At 40.2% G+C, this 24,139-nt stretch overlaps 1 protein-coding gene across 7 annotated transcripts in view; it reads left to right on the forward strand.

Moving 5' to 3' along the window:
• Positions 1–24,139, forward strand: part of PPP2R2B (protein phosphatase 2 regulatory subunit Bbeta) — a 566,434-nt gene that overhangs the window by 536,542 nt on the left and 5,753 nt on the right. For all 7 annotated transcript variants that reach the window (XM_004384934.2, XM_004384935.2, XM_004384940.2 and 4 more), the window contains 2 exons: positions 5,935–6,104; positions 17,938–18,029. In XM_004384934.2, the coding sequence (XP_004384991.1) occupies positions 5,935–6,104; positions 17,938–18,029 (262 nt within the window). The remainder of the gene's footprint in view (positions 1–5,934; positions 6,105–17,937; positions 18,030–24,139) is intronic.

Consider the following 24,139-nt stretch of genomic DNA (forward strand, 5'->3'; position numbering starts at 1 on the left):
CTTTTTTAGACTTTTCAAGGACTTAAACTTGAATTTGGGGTAAAGAAAGCATTACCTAAATAGGTCCCTTTTAGTAGGACCTGCTTTAATTAATAAATAGGTATAGTTTTCATTTAAAAGTTGAAATGGTTTGTCAATATTCATTGCTTTAACATATATTTATTAAGCACCTACTATGTTCTGGGAAATATAGCAGGACAAAAAAAATCCTTGCCCTCATGGAACTTGCATTCTAGTGGGGGAGCCAAACAACTAAGTAAAATATATGTCCGTGCCATAAATTGGGGGTGGGGGGAAGATGCAGGAAGGTCTTCTGTTGCTGACAGGCCACAGCAGTTAGAGCCCAGGGATGAAGGCTGGCCTGGGGCTTTTGGTGAGGGTCCTGACAGAGTCATGCAGAATCCTTGGGTCCCTGCTTTACACCTGCCAGTGGTGATGTGAGGCTGGAGCTTTTGGACCCCTTGGTGTGGTGGCCATGCTCCTTAAGTGTTTGAAATGGATTCATTCTCTTAAGGACTCTCGCCCCCACTCAAAACCCATTGCAACCTTCATATGCTTCATCCTCAATGGCTGTTTCACTGTGATGTGTCTGTCTTACTTCCAACGTGGGAGTCCCAAAGTTGGTTCTGGAACAATTCATTTACCTGCAGGGATTATGTGGTATAATGGGAGAAGTACTGACCCAGTAGTTGGACATTTGGGTGCCCATGCCAACTGTGAACTTGGGCAAGTCACTTCTGGGTCCTAATTTCTTTGCCTGTATAAAAAGGGTAGAGTAAGACTAATAATCATTAAATACCTTTTCAGAACTACAATTCCAGGATTATATGTAGATTCTGTAAAATGGCAGATTCTGGAGTCGAGTTATAAAAAAATTGTAACAAAGAAAGATTTTATTTGGGAGTAAACCAAATTAAGGAAGGCTGGCAGTCAAGAGGCGATACCAAAGACTTCAATTTGAGAAAGATAGTAGTCTCTTTTTACAGAACTTTGAGGAAGTTAGTAGAGAAAAAAGGGATAGGTTCTAGAAAGTTGTCATTTAAGCAAAGTGAGGGCAAGTTTGTGATTGGGCCACACGTCCTTTCTTTCATTTGTCATAGGTGCAAGGGTTTTTCAGCTTTACCGTGATTAAGTCTCAAGAGAATATAAGTTTGGAAGATAACAGTTAAGTCAGATTTTTAGATGCAAGCACCTAGGGCCAGTCTAAATTGGTAATGGTCATTTCTAGTTCACAATTCTAACCTGGTATCTTCTTGCAGCTCCTATAATAAGGTCTTGTACATGGTACAAGTCAGAATTACACCAGGATGAAGACCAAAGACTCTGGAGTCAGAGAGACCTGAGTTCCAGTAGCAGCTCTAGTTTGGTCTAGCTGTATGTCCTTGGACAGGTTAAAAACCTCTCTGTGCCTCAGTTTTCCATATCTGTAAAATAAGGAATCATAGCCATCCTGTTTTATAGTATTGTTTTAGGGATTAAATGAGATAAAACATGTAAAGCATAGGGCCTGAAATACTGTAAGCTTTCCATAAACAGTAATTATTAACATTAGGAAACATTACTGCTGAATAAATGGAAGAATTCATGGAGTTGATATTAACATTCACATATACATAGATGTTTCATGAACCGCAAAGAACTATCTATGCTGGTACATTATCTGTATCCTACCCTCTGTGTCCTACATAAAACAGGTTCTCTGTAAGCAGTTACCGGTGGGCTGATTAAAGAGTTGTCTTCTTTCATTTCCCTTCTGTCTTGTAGGGGTGTCATTTTGAAACTTTACAATATTGCTACACTGTTGTTTTTGTTGTTGCCGTCAAGTTGGCTTCAACTCATGGTGGCATTATATATAACAGAATTAAACATTGCCCAGTCCTGCTCCATCTTCATGATTGTCTGAGTCCACTGTTGCTGCTATTGTATCAATCCATTTCACTGAGGATGTCCCTTGTTTTCCCCTACCAAACATGATATCCTTTTCTAGCAATTGGTCTTTCCTGATGAAGTGTCCAAAGAAAGTGAGCCAAAGTCTCACCATCCGCGCTTCTAAGGAGCATTCTGTTTGTATATCCTATAAGACTGTTCATTTTTCTGGAGAGCCACTGTGTATATTCAGTATTCTTTGCCAACACCATAATTCAAAGGCATCAATTCTTCTGTCTTCCTTTTTCATTGTCCGGGTTTTGCACGCATATAAGAAGTTTGAAGAGATCATGGCTTGGGTCAGGTGAACTTTTGTCATCAAAGCGATATCTTTGTTTTTAAAAACTTTAAAGAGGTCTTTTGCAGCAGATTTGTCCAGTGCAATATGTCATTTGATTTCTTGACTGCTGCTTCCATGGACGTTGATTGTTGATCCAAGTAGAATGAAATTTTTAACAGTTTTAATATTTTCTCTGATGTTGTTTATCGGTCCAGCTGTGAAGATTTTCATTTTCTTCACATTCAGGCATAATCCATACTGAAGGCTTTGACTCTCATCATCGATATGCCAAGTATTTGGAGAACAGGTTCCTAGGTATAAAATTGAAAGGGTTTCTTTTAAATCATTCCATATGTCATTAAATAACCTACAGGTTATTCTCAAGAGTCTTGATGAATGACGTATGATTGACCCACACAGAAGCAGCATACACTGCTGGTGATCATAAAAATAGCAACTAACAAACATTTTTTTGAGCACAGGGCTTTTCATGCAGCATCTCACTTAACCCTCACAAACTTCAGAGGTAGGTACTATTATTTTCCCCATTTTTGCATCTGGGGAAACTGAAGGAACTGAATCTGACTCCAGAGCTCAGTTTGCTAAGCCCATCCCCCTTATCATCTCAGGCTATCTGTAGGTGCATCAGGTTGGACATGACCAAGCCTTGGGGGCTGCCGCTGCTCTTAAGATGTTTTGTTAAAATTTTTGCATGCGTCAGGCCCAATTTTCTAAGAAGTCCTTAGCCCTGATGGTGCAGCAGTCAAGCGCTCAGCTGCTAACCAAATGGTCGGCAGTTCAAACTCACCAGCTGCTCCATGGGAGAAAGCTGTGGCAGTCGTCTGCTTCTGTAACTTTGACAGCCTTGGAATCCCTACAGGGCAGTTCTACTCCGTCCTAGAATGTTGCTGTGAGTCAGAATTGACTCAATGGCAACGGGAGTCCTAATGAGACTGCCTTGAATCGAAACTAATGTGAAAATTTTCTTCATATCTAGTCCTCAGATAGGAGGCTACAATAAGAATCCAGAGGTTTTCATCTATTACATGCTTGATTAAAGCCCAGCAGATAAGGGCACGGAGACATTGGTTCAGCGACTGTAATGAACTTATGTTTTTCTATTAAATCCTCAAGTTCAATTCTAATTGATTGAGTTTGTGGGGGAGTTTTTGCTATTCTCTTAAATGGTACTGTCAAAATTAAAATTTTGTTTTGGCTCATGATTTAATTCAGCAAAGTTGGAAAGAACTTGAACTCTATGTATATGAAATTTGATGCTATTTGATGCTATATGAGTATGTTGAGCATTCAGGAAAAAAGCCATGGATAAATTAACTCAGCAACCTAGAGGCTGGTGTTTGGTTCAGCCTAAAATTGTGATATAAACACTTATTAGACTGAACCATACTCAACTGCCATTTTTGTATGTCAGAAATAATTGGATATTGGCAAATATGTGTGATTCAAACTAATATGTGCTAATACATGCTAAGCCCACAAGGCAAAGAATATGTTAATTTATCTGGGTTTGATTCCAGGCAAGCAACAAATATATGTTGAACATTTGTGTGTAAGACTGTGGATACAAAGATAAGTAAAACCAAAACTCTGCCCTCAAGGAGCTTGGATTGAGGAGATTAAGGCGTTGAGGAGATAAGACAAACCCTTGAATTGTTAAATAATAGATGAGAAATGATACCGTCACTGTAAGAGAGGACCTGAGCAAATGTAAATAAATGGGCCGGGTCAAGCATGATAGGACTTCAGAGAAAGAAAAGATCATCTGGGGCTATAAGATGTAGAGAGGATGAGTGTCTTAGTTTCCTGTGGCTATCAGAACAAAAAAAAACACAAGGTGACTGACTTTAAAGAACAGAGATTTAATTGTCTCACAGCTCTGGTAGCTAGAAGTCCAAATTTAGGGCTATGTTCTCTCACTGAAGGCTCTTGGGGAAGATCCTTCCTTGTCTCATTCAGCTTCTGGAAGCACCAAGCATTACTTGGCGTTCCCTTGGTTTATAGATGGAGCCTCACATTGTGTTTTTCCCCTGTATGTCACTTTGTCTTCCTATCTGTTCTCTCCTTTTATAAGACACCAATCAGAAGGGATTAAGACACACCAACTATGGTATGACCTTGTTAACTAATAATGCCTGCAAAGAAAAACCCTATTTCTAAACAAGACCACGTTCACAGGTACAGGGGTTAGGACTTCAGTGTATCATTTTGAAGACACAATTCAATCCATAACAATAAGGTGTATGAATGTAGCAGAAAAGAACTTGGATAAATGAAGAAGGACTGATTGCGCAAAGCACAGAAATGGGAAATGTCAAAATCTGAGAAGTTTAAAATCAAGGTAGAAAGACAAGTTAGAGGCAGCTCATGATGGTGTTCCATATAATACGGAGGAGCTAGCCTTTTCTAAGTAGGAGCCAATTGAAACTATCAAGAGAGATCATAAGAGCCTTCATATCAGAGCAAATAGGCATGGACCAAACCAGAAAACCAAAGCCATTGCCATCGAGTTGATTTCAACTCATGGCGACCCTATAGGACAGAGTAAAACTGCCCCATAGGGTTTCCAAGGAGCAGTTGGTTGATTTGAACTGCCAGCCTTTTAGTTAGCAGCCTGAGCTCTTAACCAGTTCTCCAGGGCTCCAGAGGCATGGACAGCGTACACAAAAGAGTGGAATAGAGAAGTGTATGTAGGATGGGGGTAGGTGAAAAAAAAAAAAAATCTAATACTATAGGTTATAATAGACAAATGTGGAAAAAATTGAACTCTCATACATTGTTCATTGGAATGTAAAATGGTACAGTCACTTTGGAAAACAGTCTGACAATTCCTCAAAATGCTAAACAAGAGTTACCATATGACCCAGCAATTCCATTCTTAAGTATATACCCAAGAGAATTGAAAACGATTGTACCCAAATGTTCTGAGCAGAATTATTCATAATAGCCAAAAAGCAGAAATAACTTAAATGTACATCAGCTGGATGAATGGATAAATAAAATGTGGTATTGCTGAATAATATTCCATCTGATGACAGAATATTATTCGGCAATAAAAAAATGAAGTACTGATTCATGCTACAACATAGATGAAACTTGAAAACTTTATGCTAGATGAAAGAAGCCAGTCAAAAAAGACCACATATTGTATGATTCTATGTATCTGAAATGTCCATAGAAACAGAAAGTAAATTAGTGGTTGCCTGGGTTGCAAGGGTTGGGGTGGTTGGGAAGGGGGATTGACTGGTAATGGGTACAGGTTTCTTTTTGGGGTGATTAGAAAATGAGATTGTGGTTGCATAATTCTCTGACTATACTAAAAACCACTTAATTGTATACTTTTAAATGAGTGAATTTTATGGTATGTGAATTATATTCTTAATAAAGCTGTTAAAAAAAAAAAAAAAGTTTTTAAGCATCTACGATGACTCCAGATTTTGATACGTGCCGTGACATCCAGACACCAGGAGAAGTATGAAACATAGTTAGTTAGACATATAGATCTGGAGCTTGGGAACAGTCAGTGCCAGACCTATGGATGGAGAGAGAGATCCAGGCCAGTCCTTGCATGAGAAGGAAAACATGAAAACCAATGGCAGCTTTTTCGAACTGACTTTAAGTTAGACTGTTCAATTTCTAGCTAGCCCAAACATGATAGAGTCACTTGATAAGGATTGCTAAATTGATCTTTTTTTGTTTTTGTTCTACAGTTTTTGAAGAGCCGGAAGATCCAAGCAACAGGTCGTTTTTCTCTGAAATCATCTCTTCGATTTCAGATGTGAAGTTCAGCCACAGTGGGAGGTACATCATGACCAGGGACTATCTGACCGTTAAAGTCTGGGATCTCAACATGGAAAACCGCCCCATCGAGACCTACCAGGTACAGAATACCGGCCCACCCACAGGTATATTGAGCACTGGTGGCACAGTGGTTAAAAGCTACGGCTGCTAACCAAAAAAGGTCGGCAGTTCGAAACCACCAGGTGCTCCTTAGAAACCCTGTGGGGCAGTTCTACTTTCTGTCCTATAGGGTTGCTATGAGTCGGAATTGACTTGACAGCAATGGGTTTGGTTTAGGTTTTTTTGTGGGGCGGGGTGGGCTTCCAAGTCAGTCTCTATCTGCAAAGGCTTACAACCCAAAAGAATTAAAGATAGTATAACATATTCTATAAAATGGTAGAGCCTGTAAGTGCCAGATGATTTAAGACAAGGATGCATATGGAGGGACTAGAATTCACTTTAACCCCTCTCTATTAAGCACTTAATGTAGGATGGATACAACAGATTTAAGCACTTAATGTAGGATGGATACAACAGATATAGAGGTGAACAAGACAAACATGGTCCTGCTCTCATGGCATAGCTTACCATCAGGTAGAGAAGCCAGATGATGAATAAGGAATCAAGGGTGCAATTATGCAAGGAGAAGATGCTGAGTGCTGTGGGAGCACATGACAGGGAGGGCCAGCCTGGTCAGGAAAAACTTGCTTGAAGTAGTGACCCTCAAGCTGGTCTTAAATGCCGTGAATTAGCCAGAAAAAGTCATCTTAGAAGAATAGTATGTTCAAAGGCCTGAGTCAAGGGAAATGTGTACTCTCAGAAAAGAGTTCTTTGTAGCTTTAATATGGAACACTAGGGCAGAAAGATGGGTCTGGAGTTGTAGGCCAGAGCCTGATCATGTAGGCCTTTGTACAGTGGGTCATTTTATCTTCTGCCTAGATACCATGGACATCCATTAAATGGAATGTCATTATGAGGTGTGTTTTTTTTACTGTGTATTTCGCTTTGCTGGATACCAAACAGATGAAAGAGATGGTAATTTTGACTGGAATGGTGGCCTGAAGATAGAGAAGCAGGACAGTCAGTGAGGTTTGAGGTGATGGAGATGAGGACTCAAGAAAACTGTGTGGAGGTTTTTGGCTTGAGCATTAGGTAGACAGTCGTAGATTTGCTGACAAAAAAGGAGCAAAGAAGAAAGCACTGTTTGTTTAGAAGAATGGTTTTGTTGAAAGAGAAAACAACTAACTTGCCTTTGAGGTAGAGATGATTTAGAGACGATAATTCCATGCAAGAGAATAATGGAAACAAAGATTCAGAGTCAGGGATAAACTGATCGTATTTTAACATTTCTTGAATTAGATTAAAAAAAAAAAAAAAAGAAGTAGGGAAATTCCAGGCAGAGTGATTTCACTAACTTTTTTATTGAGATATAATTCACATACAATAATATTCACCTTCTCAAATGTTTTTAGTATATTCACAAAAATTGTAGCACCATCACCACTATCTTGATTTCAGAATTATCTTACATTTTTAAAGAAACATTCTGATTATGGTGGGGAGAAGAAACCGTAGGGGAGGCTTTTAGTGCTGCCGTAACAAATACCACAAGTGGGTGGCTTTAACAAACAAAAATTTGTTTTCTTACAGTTTAAACCCATTGCGGTCAAGTCGATTCCAACTCATAGCAACGCAGTAGGACAGAGTAGAACTGCCAACCTTTTGGTTAGCAGCCGAACTTTTAACCACTATGCCACCAGGGTTCCCTTTCACAGTTTAGGAAGGCTAGAATTCCTAAATCAGGTCTCCAGCTCTAGGGGAATGCTTTCTCTGTCCATTCTGGTGGAAAACCTTTGTCTCAGCTTCTTTAGGTTCCTTGCTTCGGTGCCTAATCTGCTACTTTTGTATTTTACAAGTGATTAGCTTAAGACATATCCTATGCTGATATGGCCTCATTAACATAATAAAGAAAACCCTATTCCCAAATGGGATTATATCTGCAGGTATAGGGGTTAGGATTTACAACACATATTTTTGGGCAACACAATTCAGTCCATAACAGGGGGCATGGAAAGGAACAGAGAGACAGACCAGTTATGAAGTTATTTCAGCACTCCTGCAGGAGGAGGTGATGGTGGCTTAAATGAGGGTATTACAACGGAGGTGGCTAGATTTTGGATATATTTCCAAGGTTGAGCCAACAGGATTTGACAACAAAGTCAATGTGGGGTATGAGAGGAAAAGAAGCACCAAGGATTACTCTAAGGTTTTTATCCTGAGCTGTCAGAAGAGTGGTATTGCCATTTTATTAAGATGGGGCAATCAGGAATTTGATTTTGGACATGTTAAGCCAATTAAATATCCAAATGGAGATGGCAAGTAGACAGCTCAATGTGAATCTGGATATATCTAGCCTGGAGATGTACATCTGACATTGATTAGTATATAAAGCTATAGGACTGGATGAGATCACCTAGGCATGAGCATAATTAGAGAAAAGAAGAGGTAAGGGACTGTGCCCAGGGACCCCATTGTTAACAGGTTTAAAAGAGGAAGGGAATTTGGCATGAGAGCATGGGAAGAAAAGTAGCCAGTGAAGTAGGAGGAAAACTAAGAGAGAAGGGGTCCTGGAAGCCAAGTGATGAAAATGTCTCAAGAAGGAGGAAGTCATCAACTGTGCCAAATGCTGCCGCTGAATCGAATAAAAAAGGACTGAGAATTGACCATTGAATTTAGGGATGTGGAGATTATCCATGACCTTAATGAAAGAGATAGAGGAGGAATGGTGTGAATGAACGTCTGATTGGAGTGGGTTCGAGAGAACGTGAGTTAGAAGTTGAGTACAGACAACTCTTTTAAGAAATTGTGTTCTGAAGGGGAACAGAGAAATAGGGTGGTAGCTAGAATGGGATCCAGGCTCCAGGAAGTTATCACAGCATGTTTTATAAGCCATTATAACCAAAAAAACCAAACAAACTCATTGCTGTTGAGTCAATTCTGACTCATAGCGACCCTACAGGACAGAGTAAAACTATCCCATTGGTTTCCAAAGAGCAGCTGGTGTATTCAAACTGCTGACCTTTTGGTTAGCAGCTGAGCTCTTAACCACTGCGCCACAAGGACTCCATAAGCCATTATAGAGGGAGACACTTAAAGGAGCAAAGTTCTTGAGGGAGGCAAGAGGGGGATGGATAGGGTCAAAGGCAGAATTAGCCTTAAATGGGAAGATGGACAATCATCCATCAAAAGAAGGAGAGCAGAGTATATGGCTACAGATGTAGTAGGTTTGTAAATTTTTTCATGGGAACGTGTAGTTTTCATGTTTCTGTTTTCTCAGTAAAATAAGAAGTACGGTCATCAGCTGAGTGAGAAGGAGGAATAAGTGTAAAATACTCATCTAGAAGGGTACATTAACTAGGGAAATGTAGGATTGCTCAAGGATCCACTTTAGGCATATACTGTTGATTTAAAGTGAGACTATTCTGGATGCTTCTATGTTTCTTCCCAGGCACACGTACCTGCTCAGAACAGGCAAGTAAGGAGCAGAAAGTTAGATTTAGCCAGAGATGGGGTTTTGCCAAACGAGTACTATGGAAAAAGAGAAAAGTAAGGGAGTTGAAGGTATGCTAAGGGAGTGATTGCAATGATGAAGCTAAAGTAGGTATGGAGGAAAAAATGGATGTAAGACAATAGTCAGGTCAGTGGGTTTGAAGAATTGATAGAATCAAGATACTAGCAGGAGCAAACAAAAAGACAGGAGGTGGTGATAGAGAATTTCTCAGGGGGTGCAGTTATCATAATGACAGGGTCTATAATGTGACCAAAACTTATTGAAAATGATAAGACCAAGTAACTGAGAGACAAAGTCTATCACAAATGATGGCAGGAATAGTGATGGAAGAAAGAGCATGATGCTAAAATTGCTTCAAGGAATATGGAAGAGGGGCTCAACTTTTGATGACTATAAGAAGGAGAGGTGATTGGAAGTTAGTCTGATGGCATGACTTCAGAATTGCTGAGAACTTTAGACAGGAACAACTGTGTGGAGGCCATCGTGTGGAGGCCATCTAACCTACCTTGGCACATGGAGTGAGAGGGAAAGCCATCCACCCACTGAGTGGCTTTGGGAGAAGCAGTGTCTTCAGGAATGATCCAAATTTCAGTTAGAGAAAGAGAAAGAAGGTGAGGGAAAAGGTCAGGGAGGAGGCTGAAGACACTGAGGACTTCAATAACTGAGTTCCAGAGGGTGCCGAAGAAAGGTTTGGGTGCCAGAATTCAAGACCACATATGTAGCTGGGCTAGTTGTGTGTTATACCTGTGGTTCAAAGAGCAGCCCCATGTATCGTCATCCAATCCCGCCTAGACTTCAGGGCTCAGCTCTGCACAGGACTCATCCACAACCCCTCATCGATAGCACAGGGCTAGAGTCAACACTAATGTCATCTTCCAGGTGTTTAACACAACACAAACATTAATACAAAACAGAGGGCAGTGGGAACTAGGTCCTGAATAGGGGTGGTATTTACAGAGGTGTGGCCTGGTGAAGAGCCTCAATTATAGAAGAGTAGATTTTGGTCACACAGGGGCAAGAGAATATTCTAGAAAAAGGTTCTAAAATAGGACCTTCCACTTTGGGAGCAAGGGAGAATGAAGAGAACAGGATACAAGGAAAAGATTAGTCCAAAGGACTAATGGACCACAGCTACCAAGGCCTCCACCAGACCAAGTCCAGTACAGCTAGATGGTGCCGGCTACCACCGCTGACAGCTCTGACCTGGATCACAACAGAGGGTCTTGGACAGAGCTGGCGAAGGATGTAGAACAAAATTCTAACTAACTCACAAAAAAAAAAAAAAAACAGATTTACTGTCCTGACAGACTGGAGAAACCCCAAGAGTATGGCCCCTGACACCCTTTTAGCTCAGTGGTGATGTCACTCCTGAGGTTCACCATTCAGCAGGGGATTGGACAGCCTCATAAAACAAAACATGAGTAATAAGGCACAGCAGTCCAGGGACAAGGACTAGAAGGCAGGAGGGGAGAGGAAAGCTGGTGATAGGGAACCCAAGGTTGAGAAGGGACAGTGTTGACACGTTGTGGGGTTGTTAACCATTGTCATAGGGCAATATGTGTACTAACTGTTCGTTCGAGAAACTATTTGTTCTGTAAACCTTCATCTAAGGTACAAAAAAATAAAGAATTATCTATATGAGATCAAACTGACAACAGCAACTCAAAAGTTTTGATGGGAAGCCTAGGGGGCAGTGAGTTGAAGATAATGGTGATGGAATAATTTGGAAAAGGATAGTGAGAATAGCAGCACAACTGGAAGAATGTAATCGATGTCACTGAATTGTACATGTAGAAATTTTTTAAATGGTGTAACTTTGGCTATGTATATTTTCACAAAAAAAAAAAGGTCCTCCAAGGTCAAGAAGGGAGAGTGTTGACATGTCATGGGGTTGTTAACCAATGTCATAAAACAATATGTGTACTGACTGTTTAATGAGAAACTATTTGCTCCATAAACCTTCATCTAAAGTACAATTAAACAAATTTTTAAAAAATAGGATAATATCAAAGATGAAAAATAAATAAATAAAATAGGACCTTCCTGGAACACATCATTTTAAGACATTGTGCTCAAACCGTGTCCAGCTAGTGGTAGACTTTGAAGTCTCAATTTTCTTTGCAGAACACTAAGAAATAGATATCATAGCACATGTGTTGAAATTAAATATCACAAAATTTTATTTACTTATTTTAACCTTAGATGGCATATTTCAAAGCAATTTAGTTAAATTTATATACTATATTGAAGATGTAAGTAGATGCCATCTGTGATTCATTGCGTGTCTAGAGCATTGTTGAAAAAGATTATGAGGTTCAATCCAGTGGAAAAGAATTCCATGATCAATTACTAACGCCTGCTATGGTCAGGGATAAGGGTAGCGCTCCTACCATGCGTTTTCATACCTTTACTAACTGATCACAAGCATGTTTGCATGAATTAAAACTACAGATTTAACCACGATCAGCTATTTTCAAGTTTTCCTGTAGAATAGGCGTTGGCAAGCTGTGACTTGCAGACCAAATCTAGCTCCCCACCTATTTTTAGAAATAAAGTTTAATTGAAACACAGCCACACCTGATCATTTATAGACTGGCTGCTTTCATGCTACAATGGCAGAGTTGAGTAGTTGTGACAGAAACCATATGGCCCACAAATCCTAAAACATTTACTGTCTGGCTCTTTATAGAAAAAGTTTATCGACCCCTGAAATAGACAAACAATAGAGTTTAATCATCTTTCAAGGTCTCATGAGCAGTCCATCATCATTAACTATACAACACCAGGTGTCCACAGCACATAACTTGAGAACCACTGTGGTAGGAAACTCAGTCTAGAGTCAAGAAAGCCATACACAAGATAATAGGAACATAGAGGAAAATAATATTTGGAACATGAGAAAAAGAAGCATCAACAACCACTTTGGAAATCGATTTGGCGCTTCCTTAAAAAGCTAGAAATAGAAGTACAATACCATCCAGCTATCCCACTCCTTGGAATATATCCTAGGGAAATAAGAGCCATCACACCCATGTTCATTGTACGTTGTTCACAATAGCAAAAAGATGGAAACAACCTAGGTACCCATCAATGGATGAATAGGTAAACAAATTATGGTATATCCACACAACGGAATACTACGCAACGATAAAGAACAACGGTGAAGCTGTGAAATATCTTATAACATGGAGGAATCTGGAGGGCATTATGCTGAGTGAATTTAGTCAGTCACAGAAGGACAAATATTGTGTAAGACCACTATTATAAGAACTCAAGAAAGGGTTTAAACACAGAAGAAAACATTCTTTGATGATTACGAGGGTGGGGAGGGAGGGTGAGGGTTATTCACTAACTAGATAGTAGACAAGAATTATCTTAGATGAAAAGAAGGACAGCACACAATACAGGGGAAGTCAGCACAACTGGACTAAACCAAAGCTAAGAAGTTTCCTGAATACAATCAAACACTTTAAGGGACAGAGTAGCAGGTGTAGAGGGTCTGGGTACCATGATTTCAGGGGACATCTAGGTCAATTGGCATAACAACGTTTGTTAAGAAAATGTTCTGTATCCTACTTTGGTGAGTGGCGTCTGGGGGGTCTTAAAAGCTTGCAAGCATACATCTGAGATGCATCAATTGGTCCCAACCACCTGGAGTAAAGGAGAATGAAGAACACCAAAGACACAAGGAAAGTATTAGCCCAAGAGACAGAAAGGGCCACATAAACCAGAGACTTCATCAGCCTGAGACCAGAAGAACTAGATGGTGCCTGGCTACCACCAATGACTGCCCTGACAGCAAGCACGACAGAGAGTCCCTGATGGAGCAGGAGAAAGGTGGGCTGCAGAACTCAAATTCTAGTGAAAAGACCAGACTTGATGGTCTGACTGAGACTGGAGGAACCGCGGAAAGCACGGCCCCTGGATTCTCTATCAGCCCAGAACTAAAACAGTTTCCGAAGCCAAGTCTTCAGACAAAGATTGGACCGGATTGTGGGACATAAAGTGATGCTCGTGAAGAATGGGCTTCTTAGCTCAAGTAGATACATGAGACTAAGCGGGCAGCTTCGGTCCGGAGGTGAGATGAGAAGGCAAAGAGGGTTAGGAGCTCGTTGAATGGACATGGGGAATCAGGGGTGGAAAGGAGGAGTGTACTGTCACAGTATAGGGAGAGCAATTAAGGTCACACAACAACGTATGTATAAATTTTTGTATAGGAGACTAATTTGAAATGTAAACTTTCACTTAAACTACAACAATAAACAAACAGAAAAAGAAAAATAGAAAAAAAGAAGCATCAGATAGGATGAGTTTTAAATTCTCGCTTGCACCACTCTGTAGATCTCTCTTGCATACATCTCTTACCTGATTCTCTCCTGTGGTGGAGAAGGGTCTGTTTGGTTTGCCTAAGGGGATTTTTTAAATTAAGAACAGAACATAAATGCAGCATACCTTCATAGCAGATGTTCTTTTCCTTCAAATACCCTCAATTGGAAGTAGGCAGGAGCTCCCTGGAACTTGGGTGCTAGGGAGGGGAAAATAATGGTTCAGACTAGGTTTTATTTCTAATTCTTCCTGCCTTGTATCTTTCAAGAATTATTTATGGAGTTTGGAGAATGTAGTTCATGCTAACGGGCCCACGTTTCCAAAGCACACATTTCGCACGTATTACTGACCTGTGGTTTCTTTATAAGATAAAATGCCAAAGGTGAATGGTGAGGGATCAAGAAGGGTTCGTAAAGAAGGCAGAAGACTGAGCCAGCCTTTAAAAGGCATGCCACTGCCCTATTTATAAACTTTACTGCTCTGCTTCCAGTCTACCTGTCAAAATTTTAATTTTGAAGATAATATTTGCTACTTCTCTCACCAAAAAAAAAACAAAAACAAAAAAACCTTGGGTGATTATAGTGAAGTAATACTCTATCTCCCTCATATAATTTTACTTAAGAATCTCATGGCTCTGTAAAGCCCTGCATTATAGAAACCCATTTAACCAAGTGTTTTTAAAACTTATCTCTCCCTGTTAGAGCCTTCATATCTGTGCCTTGCCTTAAGAGTGCCCCATAACAGAGGAGAAGAAGGAATAGGAAGGTTAAGGCTGAAAATGTAGGGCCTATTTTGCTCAACTTTTCCCCCCAAATGTGGAAAGCCTGGAATACCAGGATAACAGATTTGGCTTTTATTTCCCACTGGGCTAATTCCCAACTCGGTATCCTTCCCTTTCAGAAGCCCCACTGCTCTCTCTCTCTTTCGCTCTATTACTCAGAGCCCAGAAGCAAGTCAATGGTAAAGTCAAGAAAAGGCAGGAATCAGACTTTCTTTCTAGAAAGGAGCCTAATTTTTGAGAGCAAGGTCTTCCAGCCATCAGAAGAGAAGTTCAACCCGTAATTGATGCCCTTAACTCTCCATCACTTTCTTCCAAGGACATAGTCTGTGCTGCTTTGAGGGAAGGAGGAATAACAGTCAAGATCAGGAGTTGGCAAACTACGGTCTGCAGGCCAAATCCAATCCACCACCTGTTTTTTGTATATAAAGTTTTATTGGGATACAGTCTCATTCATTCATTTGCATAGTATCAGTCACTTCTTTTAAGCTGCAACAACAGAGTTTAGTATTTGTGACTGAGGACTTATGGCCCACAAAGCCTCAGTATTTACGATCTGACGCTTTATTAAAAAATTTGCAAATCCCTGGTCAAGACCCAAAAATCAGCCCCTTTTTTCTCTCTTCTTCTTTGCTCAAAGATTCTTAACAAAGAACAACAGAGATTTTCCCACCTACAAGCAAAAATGGCCTCCTAGATCAGCCCTGAGCCAGTTTCCATATGCTCAGAAGGTGATAGGGGCAGGAGAGTGAGGGGCGGTCAATGGGTTAATTTATATCAGGGACACAAGCACAGGACATGGGCCTCACCCTTGCATCCCACTCCCGCATCTAACAATGCCAAAAGTCCTGCCACAGACATATTTCCTCACTATCATAGCACTGAAGCAAGCATTTACCCTGACAGGGCCCAGAACTGTTTGGGAATGACACATAAACGTGGGGGAATTAATTTGCAGAGTTAGAAACACTTACACTGTCCAGATAACTCAGAGAGCTTTTCAAATAACCCAAACCATCTCATCGAACATGAGATGAAGCTGACTTCGTTCCATTGCCCAATACCAAGCATACAGCTGAGCCTCCGAGCTCAGCATCCAACAGAACTCAGGGGTCAAGGGAGGAGAAGGGGCTCAGGTTACAGGAAAAAAAAGATCATGCCATCACTCTTAAACTCAACAAACTGGAAAACAGCACTTTTGCTAACAGGCCCCCTCTGCCTTCACCCAGTTCTGTCTCTCCCTCTCTGGGCCTCACTTGAGCTCATTATCACATCTCTTGTCTAGGACTGAGATCCCAGTAAGGTGAAGCTAATGAGATAGAGCAAGTGGGAGAAAGATTGCTAGAGGAGTTAAGAGTGTGCACTCCAAATCCAAATACCCTGGTTCAGTTCCCATTCTGTCATTTACTTGCCTGTGTGAACTTGGACAAGTGATGTCACCTCCCTGTGTTTCATGCTCCATTAAAGTAAAGAGAATGATAGTATCTACATGATCAGATAGTTTCAGAGATTGAGATTTTATACATATAGTTTCAGAGATTGAGATTTTATACATAAAGCACATAGTAATAACAAGCTAGCATATCATGCATGTCCATTATTATTACCACTCTACTAATGGGCTCAGGAAGGATTACCACCTCCCCCGGCCAGAAACATTGAACTGGGTTACTACCCTCTGAACCTTATTCATCTGCATATTTGACATCTACACCTGAGTTGCTGAATGTATCTGAAAAAAAACACCCAACCATGCTAACCAATCTCATTTAAAATTCGTGTCCTCCAACCTCAAGTAAGGCCCTCAGCACCTTCCAGTACTCCCACATGGTTTCCCAACCATTCACCTCCCACTCCTCACTCTCACCTTGCTTCTTATTTCAGGAGAGGATTGCCACATACCAGAGGACTGCATCTGTCACGTTAGAGTCTATCCGACATCACATTGCATAGACATCTCAAAATTAACATGCCCAAATATGAACCTGGCAACTCCATGCTTTTGCTTGCTCAGGAGAAAGATCTGGGAGCCATCTCTGACTCCTCTTTTTCTCTCCACACCTAACAGTTGATCCATCAGCAAGTCCTGTCAGCTGTACCTCCAAACCTATCAAGAATTTGACCGTTTCCTACCACTGCTCTCACCCTGGTCCAAGCTACCTTCTACCACCCAGATTATAATTGGTAATTGGTCTCCCGGCTTTTGACCATGTACCTTTTCAATCTATTTACAACACAGCAGGCAGAGTGATCCTTTCTGTGATGTCTCTTTACCTTACTCAGAATAAAAGGCCTATGAACTGGTCATCTGCTACCAGACTCTGACCACCCACCTGTACTTCACCAGCTCCAGGACTCCTGCCTCTGGGCCTTTGTACTTGCTGTACCCTATGCTTGGGAAGCCTTTCTCCCAGATATCCTTATGGCTTATTCGTTTCCTTCAGGTTTCTGCTCCAACATTACCTTATCAAGTGAGGCCTTAGCTGCTCATCTGTATAAAATAATACCCCCAGCTCTCCCAATCTCTTTGTCCATGCTTTTTTGTTCTATAATTTTATCACCATCTAAAACATCTTACGTATTTACTTGGTTATAAAGTCTCTCCCTCCAACACTGAGATAAAAGCACCACGAGTGTATTTTGCTCAGTGCTCATCCCAATTCCTAGAAAAGGACGTGATGTTTGATAAAGTAGAGGGTCAGAAAAAACGAAGGAAACCTTCAGTGAGATAGATTGACACAGTAGCCACAACAATGGGCTCAGATGTATCAAAGATCATAAAGATGGCCAAGGACCGGGCAATGTTTCCTTCTGTTATATACATAAGGTCACCATGAGTCGGAGCCCACTTGATAGCAACCAACATCAACAACAAAAAGAACAGCTCATCTCAAGCACATAGCTGGCATTCAGTAAATATCTGTTGAGTAGAAGACTGAATGAATGGTGTCCTCTAATGCATGTCAGCAAATCAGCTTAGAAAATGGGCATCTATCACTTAACGGGCCCTGCTGTAGACCACAGTCAACATCAGCCAACTGGTTTAATCCCCACACCAACCACATGAGAAGTTCACCATCCCCATCTTCATGTCCCACAGCTCAAGAAGGCCAGACCCGGATTCAGACTCAGGGCCATCTGATCTGAGGCATTTGTACACTGAAAGAATTAACAATTCTCATCAGGAGGTGTCTGCAGAAACAACCAAGTTTTGAAATGATAATTGACTGGCTTGATCTTCATGTGTTTTCCCCCCAGGTTCATGACTACCTCCGCAGCAAGTTGTGCTCCCTCTATGAAAACGACTGCATTTTTGATAAATTTGAGTGTGTGTGGAATGGGTCAGACAGGTAAGGCACGTTCTGAGACTGGGAGCATTCCAAAGGTGGGTCCTCTCCTGTGGAGGCCCTGGGCAATTTATCACAAGTGGGGTGCAGATGAAGGGAGCTCAAAACTGGGCCCCCAGGCCTGGCCAGGTATGTATTCTGTGGGTCGCTGAGTGACTCTTGAGGCCAGTCCTGTAAAGGAGGGAAGGGTGTAGTGAGACTCTGGAATCCTCTTTCAGGACTGGCACAGGTGACGATTTAAGTCAACCAGAAAGTCCTATCTTTTATGCACAAGACACCTTCAGAGCTAGTTTAACATGCCTAAAATGAAAATAACTAATAATCTACTGGAAAATTCCAGCCTGAGCAGCTGAGATTACTGCAGTTGAAGTGTGCTTTCTAGATCTAAAATTATCCTTTGAAGTTGCTAGTGTAGACCTGGCCATAGATCCCAGTGGTTCATTAGCTGCATTTTAGTCAGCCTCATTTATTACATTCCCTGAAAGTGATTTATTAGTGTTTTAAGGCCTTTGATTTCAACAATACTTCATATCACCTCCCAATAGTTCATTTTTAGTTTGACAAATACAGATGATTCTCTGACTTCTCAAGAACTAAATGCAGGCTACCAGGCACTGATTTTAGTTCCTTAAAGACGGCAGCACCAAGGACAGTGCTTGGACCTCCATAGCAAGGCAGCCCACAGAGATCTGAGTTTTTAGTGAACCTGAGCTGTCTCTCATTGTTTGGCTTTCTTTGCCACTGAACCAAAATGAACTTAGCAGGCCTGGGAGGAATCATCACATGGCCAAGGGCTCAAGTCACACCATACAGCTGGTACAGGGCAGAGTGAAGAGAGAGCAACTGTGACCCATGCACAAAAACCCCCAAGGGAAAAGGAAGCCAGCACTAGCTCTTTTATTGTTCAAGAAAACCAGAACATCTATTGGCACCACTGCACCAACCTCCCCTCTATCCTAGCCTAGACTTTAAAGTTACACTTATTAGGCACCTACTATGTACCAGGCACCTTCATGCCCACCATTTTATTGATACCTGACCACAATCCCACAGGATTGTTTTCATCACCCCAATCTTACAGTTGAGGAAACTGAGACTCAATGAGGTAAAATAACCCTCCCAAGCTCATAAACTAGAAAGTATAGAGGCAAGATTAAGAAGTTTTGAATTTGAGTCCTAAGGTCAACAGTCTTTTCATAACATTAGAACTGGAAAATGAAAGCACCACAAGGGTATTTTGTTCACTGCTCATCCCAAGCACATAGCAGGCATTCAATAAATATCTGTTGAATAAAAGACTGATTTGCTGTTGGAAAATCAGCTTAGAAAATGGACATCTACCACTTAAGAAGCCCTGCTCTAGCCCACAGTCTTCATCAGCCGACTCGTTTAATCCTCACATTCCCCCACCCTAATGTCCCACAGCTAGAGGTTTGGCTTAGGTAATCTTGAGATTTTTCCAGAAAAGACTTTCTCTTACTTAAGACACGTCAGGGGGGAAAAGCCAAGACAGCAGACTAGTCAGATGCACCATAGCATCCCTGTACAGCTAAGACCAAAGAAACCAAGTGAAGCAGTAACAAACCTGGAACCTTGAACATTAAAAAGGAAGGATGAGGAATTGAATAGAACACTGACTGGAAGAAAAAAATGAACAAAGTGAAAGAGGAGTAAAATGGAGCAGAGGGACTCTGCCAGCCATCCCAGATAAATGTGGCCATCTTGAGACAAAGCCAGTAGTGACCCTGGGCAAGGAGCACAGGAAGACAACTTCATCACATGCCCATAAGAGACAGAGAAACTATATAGACACACCCAGAGAGAAGCAGGCTGAGTGGATCATGAGGCGAATCTAAGGAAGGTAAGGAAGGAAAACACAGAAAGGAGGGCAGGAATTCCAGGGATCCTGCCATCAACAGAGCAGGGAGGGAGCCAGAATCCAGAATCAAATATACGCACTAGTGGTGGTCTCTGACCTCCAGGGTAGGTGACATGCACGAGGCGGTGGATCAGTGGAGTATTGGCGAGACGTCCCACACCTGACCAGACCCTGGGCAGCAACGCCTTCACACGTGGTCGGGGGCAGGTCTCAACTGCTGGCTGCAGCAGACAAGAAGTGCCCGGGCACCCACATCTGCTAGCCAAAGGGGTACATTCCCCCTCTCCCCACTCTCTAGTTGTTATACAAAAATAACGACTAGAAACTAGAAGGTTAACAATAAAAACTCAGAAATATATAAGTCAATGGAAGGACATAGGAGTAGATTTGAATCAATGAAAGACAGAATAAGCAAAATAGAGGATAAATTCCTTGATACAAATTTATTTGAGGAACATTCAGAAAAAAGAATGAAGAAAAAATGAAGAAAGCCTACTGAGGAATAATTTACACGTGATAGGAATTCCAGAACAGGATGAGACAAAAAAAAGCACAAAAAAAATTTTTTTGAAGATTTGCTAGCAGAAAACTTCCCTAATATCATGAAGACAAGAAGCTATCTATCCAAGAAGCTCAACAAACACTATATAGGATAGACCCCCAAAAGAAAGTCACTAAGACATATCATAATCAAACTTTCTAAAACCAAAGATAAAAAATCCTGAGAGCAGCTCAGGAAAAAAGAACTGTCACCTACAAAAAGGAATCAATAAGACTAAGCTCTGATTTCTCAGCAGAAACCATGTTGGCAAGAAGGCAATGGGACCCTGAAAGAAAAAATTTCCAACCAAGATTTCTATATCCAGCAAAATTATCTCTCAAATATGATGGCAAAATTAGGACCCTTCCTAAATGGGTAGCTCCTGTGCGGAGGCGAGATGAGAAGACAGAAAGGGACAGGAACTGGTTGAATGGACATGGGAAATCCAGGTTGGAAAGGAGTGTGCTGTCACAATATGGGGGGTGCAACTAAGGTCACATAACAGTGTGTATATAAAGTTTTGTATGAGAAACTAACTTGAACTGTAAACTTCCATTTAAAGCACAATAAAAAAAAATATTTATCTGGAAATATCCTAGTTTTTTTTTTTTTTTTTTAAACAGAAATTAAGGGAATTTGTAAAAACCAGACAAACCAGACAAGAAATATTAAAGGAAATCCTGTGGACAGAGGACCAACAACATCAGACAACCACCTGAGTTTAAGACACATGACAACACCACCCACATATCAACCAAGACAAAGAATTCTCAAAACTAAAATAAAGTTTCAAGACTGAAAACAGGGAATAAGAGACGTCAGTCTGTAAATGATGACAACTTCAAAATAAAAAAGGGGAATAAATGGTTTAGCTATAGAACTTCCAGATGACACAACCTTGCTTCCTGAAAGCAAAGAGGACTTGAAGCACTTACTGATAAAGACTACAACCTTCAGCATGGATTACACCGCAACATAAAGAAAACAAAAATCCTCACAACTAGACCAATAAGCAACATCATAATAAATGGAGAAAAGATTGAAGTTGTCAAGGATTTCATTTTACTTGGATCCACCACCAATGCCCATGGAAGCAGCAGTCAGGAAATCAAACAAAGTGTTGCATTGGGCAAATTTGCTCCAAAAGACTTCTTTAAAGTGTTCAAAAGCAAAGATGTCACTTTGAGGACTAAGGGGCACCTGAGCCCAGCCATGGTACCTTGTTCAGTCACCTCGTTTGCATGAGAAAGCTGGGCAGTGAATAAGGAAGACTGAAGAAGAATTGATGCCTTTGAATTATGGTGTTGGCAAAGAATACTGAATATACCATGGACTGCCAAAAGAACAAACAAGTCTGTCTTGGAAGAAGCATAGCCAGAATGCTCCTTAGAAGCAAGGATAGTGAGACTTCATCTCACGTACCTTGGACATATTATCAGGAGGGACCAGTCCCTGGAGAAGGACATCATGCCTGGTAAGGCAAAGAGTCAGTGAAAAAGGGGAGGACCATCAATGAGATGGATCAACACAGTGGCTGCAACAATGGGCTCAACCATAACAAAGATTGTGAGTATGGCGCAGGACCAGGCTGTGTTTCGTTCTGTTGTACATAGGGTCGCCATGACTTAGAACCTACTTGACAACACGTAACAACAACAACAGTACTTCCATATGGAGAAGACGTCAAGGCAATATCAAGATATAACAGATTGTTATAAACTTAAGAAGATAAAGGTAAATTTCAGTGTAACCACAAAGGAAATTAATAAACCTACTCACCAAAATAAAAAACAAGAAAAAACACAAAGACTCAGTGAACACAAAATCAACAACGGAAATGAAAAGAAAATCCATAAACAAAAAGAATTCAGTACAGAAAAATAAGTGCAACAAAGAAACCGTCAACACCACAAAAAAAACAAGACAGCAGCAAATGCATACTTATCAATAATCACACTAAATGTAAATGGGTTAAATGCACCAGTCAAGAGACAGAGTAACAAAATGGATAAAAAAAAAAAATGACCCATCAATACGTTGCCTACAAGAGACACACCTTAGACACAAAGGTAAAAAACAAGCTAAAAATCAAAGGATAGGAAAAAAATATATATCAAGCAATCAGTAACCAAAAGAAGGAGTGGCAATATTAATCTCTGATGAAATAGGCTTTAAAGCAAAATCCAACATAACAGACAAGGAAGGGCACTATATAATGATTAAAATGTCAATCCACCAAGAGGATATAACCATGATAAATATTTATGCATCCAACAACAGAGCTCCAAAATACCTAAAACAACTTCTAACAATAAATATTGAAAAAAGAAATAGACAATTCCTGAATAATAGTAGGAGACTTAAACACACCACTTTTGAGGAAGGACAGAACAACTAGAAAGAAACTCAACAAAGATACAGAAGATCTAAACATCACAATCAAGCAACTTGACCTCATAAACATATACAGAATATGCACCCAACAGCAGCATAGTGCACATTCTTCTCCAATGTGCATGGACCATTCTCCAGAATAGACCATATTCTGGACCACAAAGCAACCCTCAATAAATTCAAAAGTATCAAAATAAAACAAAGCATCTTTTCATACCACGACACTATTAAAATTAGAAATTAATAGCAGGAAGAACGAGGGGAAAAAATCAAATACATGGAAACTGAATAACACCTTGCTTAAACCATTGGTAATGGAAGAAATTAAAAATAAAATTTAAAAATTCTTTAGAATCAAACAAGAATAAAAACACAACATACCAAAACCTTTGGGACACAGCAAAATCAGTGCTCAGAGATCAATTTATACCAATAAATGCATTCATCAAAAAAGAAGAAAGGGCCAAAATCAATGCCTTAACCCTACAACTTAAACAAATAGAAAAAGAACAACAAAGGAAGCCCACAGCCAAGATAAGAAAGGAAATAATAAAGATTAGAGCAGAAATAAACAAATCAGAAAAACAAGAAAATACAAGACTAGAAGTTGATTCTTTGAAAAGATTAATAAAATTAATAAACCACTTGCCAAATTGACAAAAGAAAAGAAGATGGAAATAACCCAAATAAGAAATGAGACGGCTGACATTACAACAGAACCAAATGAAATAAAAAGGATCATAATAGAATGTTACGAAGAATTATACTCCAACAAATTTGAAAACCTAGAAGAAATGAACAGTTCTCTAGAAACACACTACCTACACAAACTAACACAAACTGAGGTAGAAAATCTGAACAGACTCATAACAAAAGAAGAAATTGAAGAAGTAATTAAAAAAAAAAAAAAGCCTTGGCCCTGATGGCTTCACTGGAGAATTCTACCAAACATTCAGAGAAGAGTTGACACCAATACAACTCAAAGTATTCTGGAACATAGAAAAGGAAGGAATATTCCCAAATTCATTCTATGAAGCCAGTATAACCATGATACCAAAACCAGGCAAAGACACCACTAAAAAAGAAAATGATAGACCAATATCCCTCATGAATATAGACGCAAAAATTCTCAACAAAATTCTAGCCAATAGAGTACAACAGCATATCAAAAAAATAATGCATCATGACTAAGTGGGATTTATACTGGGTATGCAAGGATGGTTAAATATTAAAAATCAATCAGCATAATCCACCACATAAAACAAACAAGAATCCCATTATCATCTCAATCAATGCAGA

Source organism: Trichechus manatus, unplaced genomic scaffold, assembly GCF_000243295.1.
Source record: "Trichechus manatus latirostris isolate Lorelei unplaced genomic scaffold, TriManLat1.0 scaffold00130, whole genome shotgun sequence".
In the NCBI taxonomy this organism is placed as follows: domain Eukaryota; kingdom Metazoa; phylum Chordata; class Mammalia; order Sirenia; family Trichechidae; genus Trichechus; species Trichechus manatus.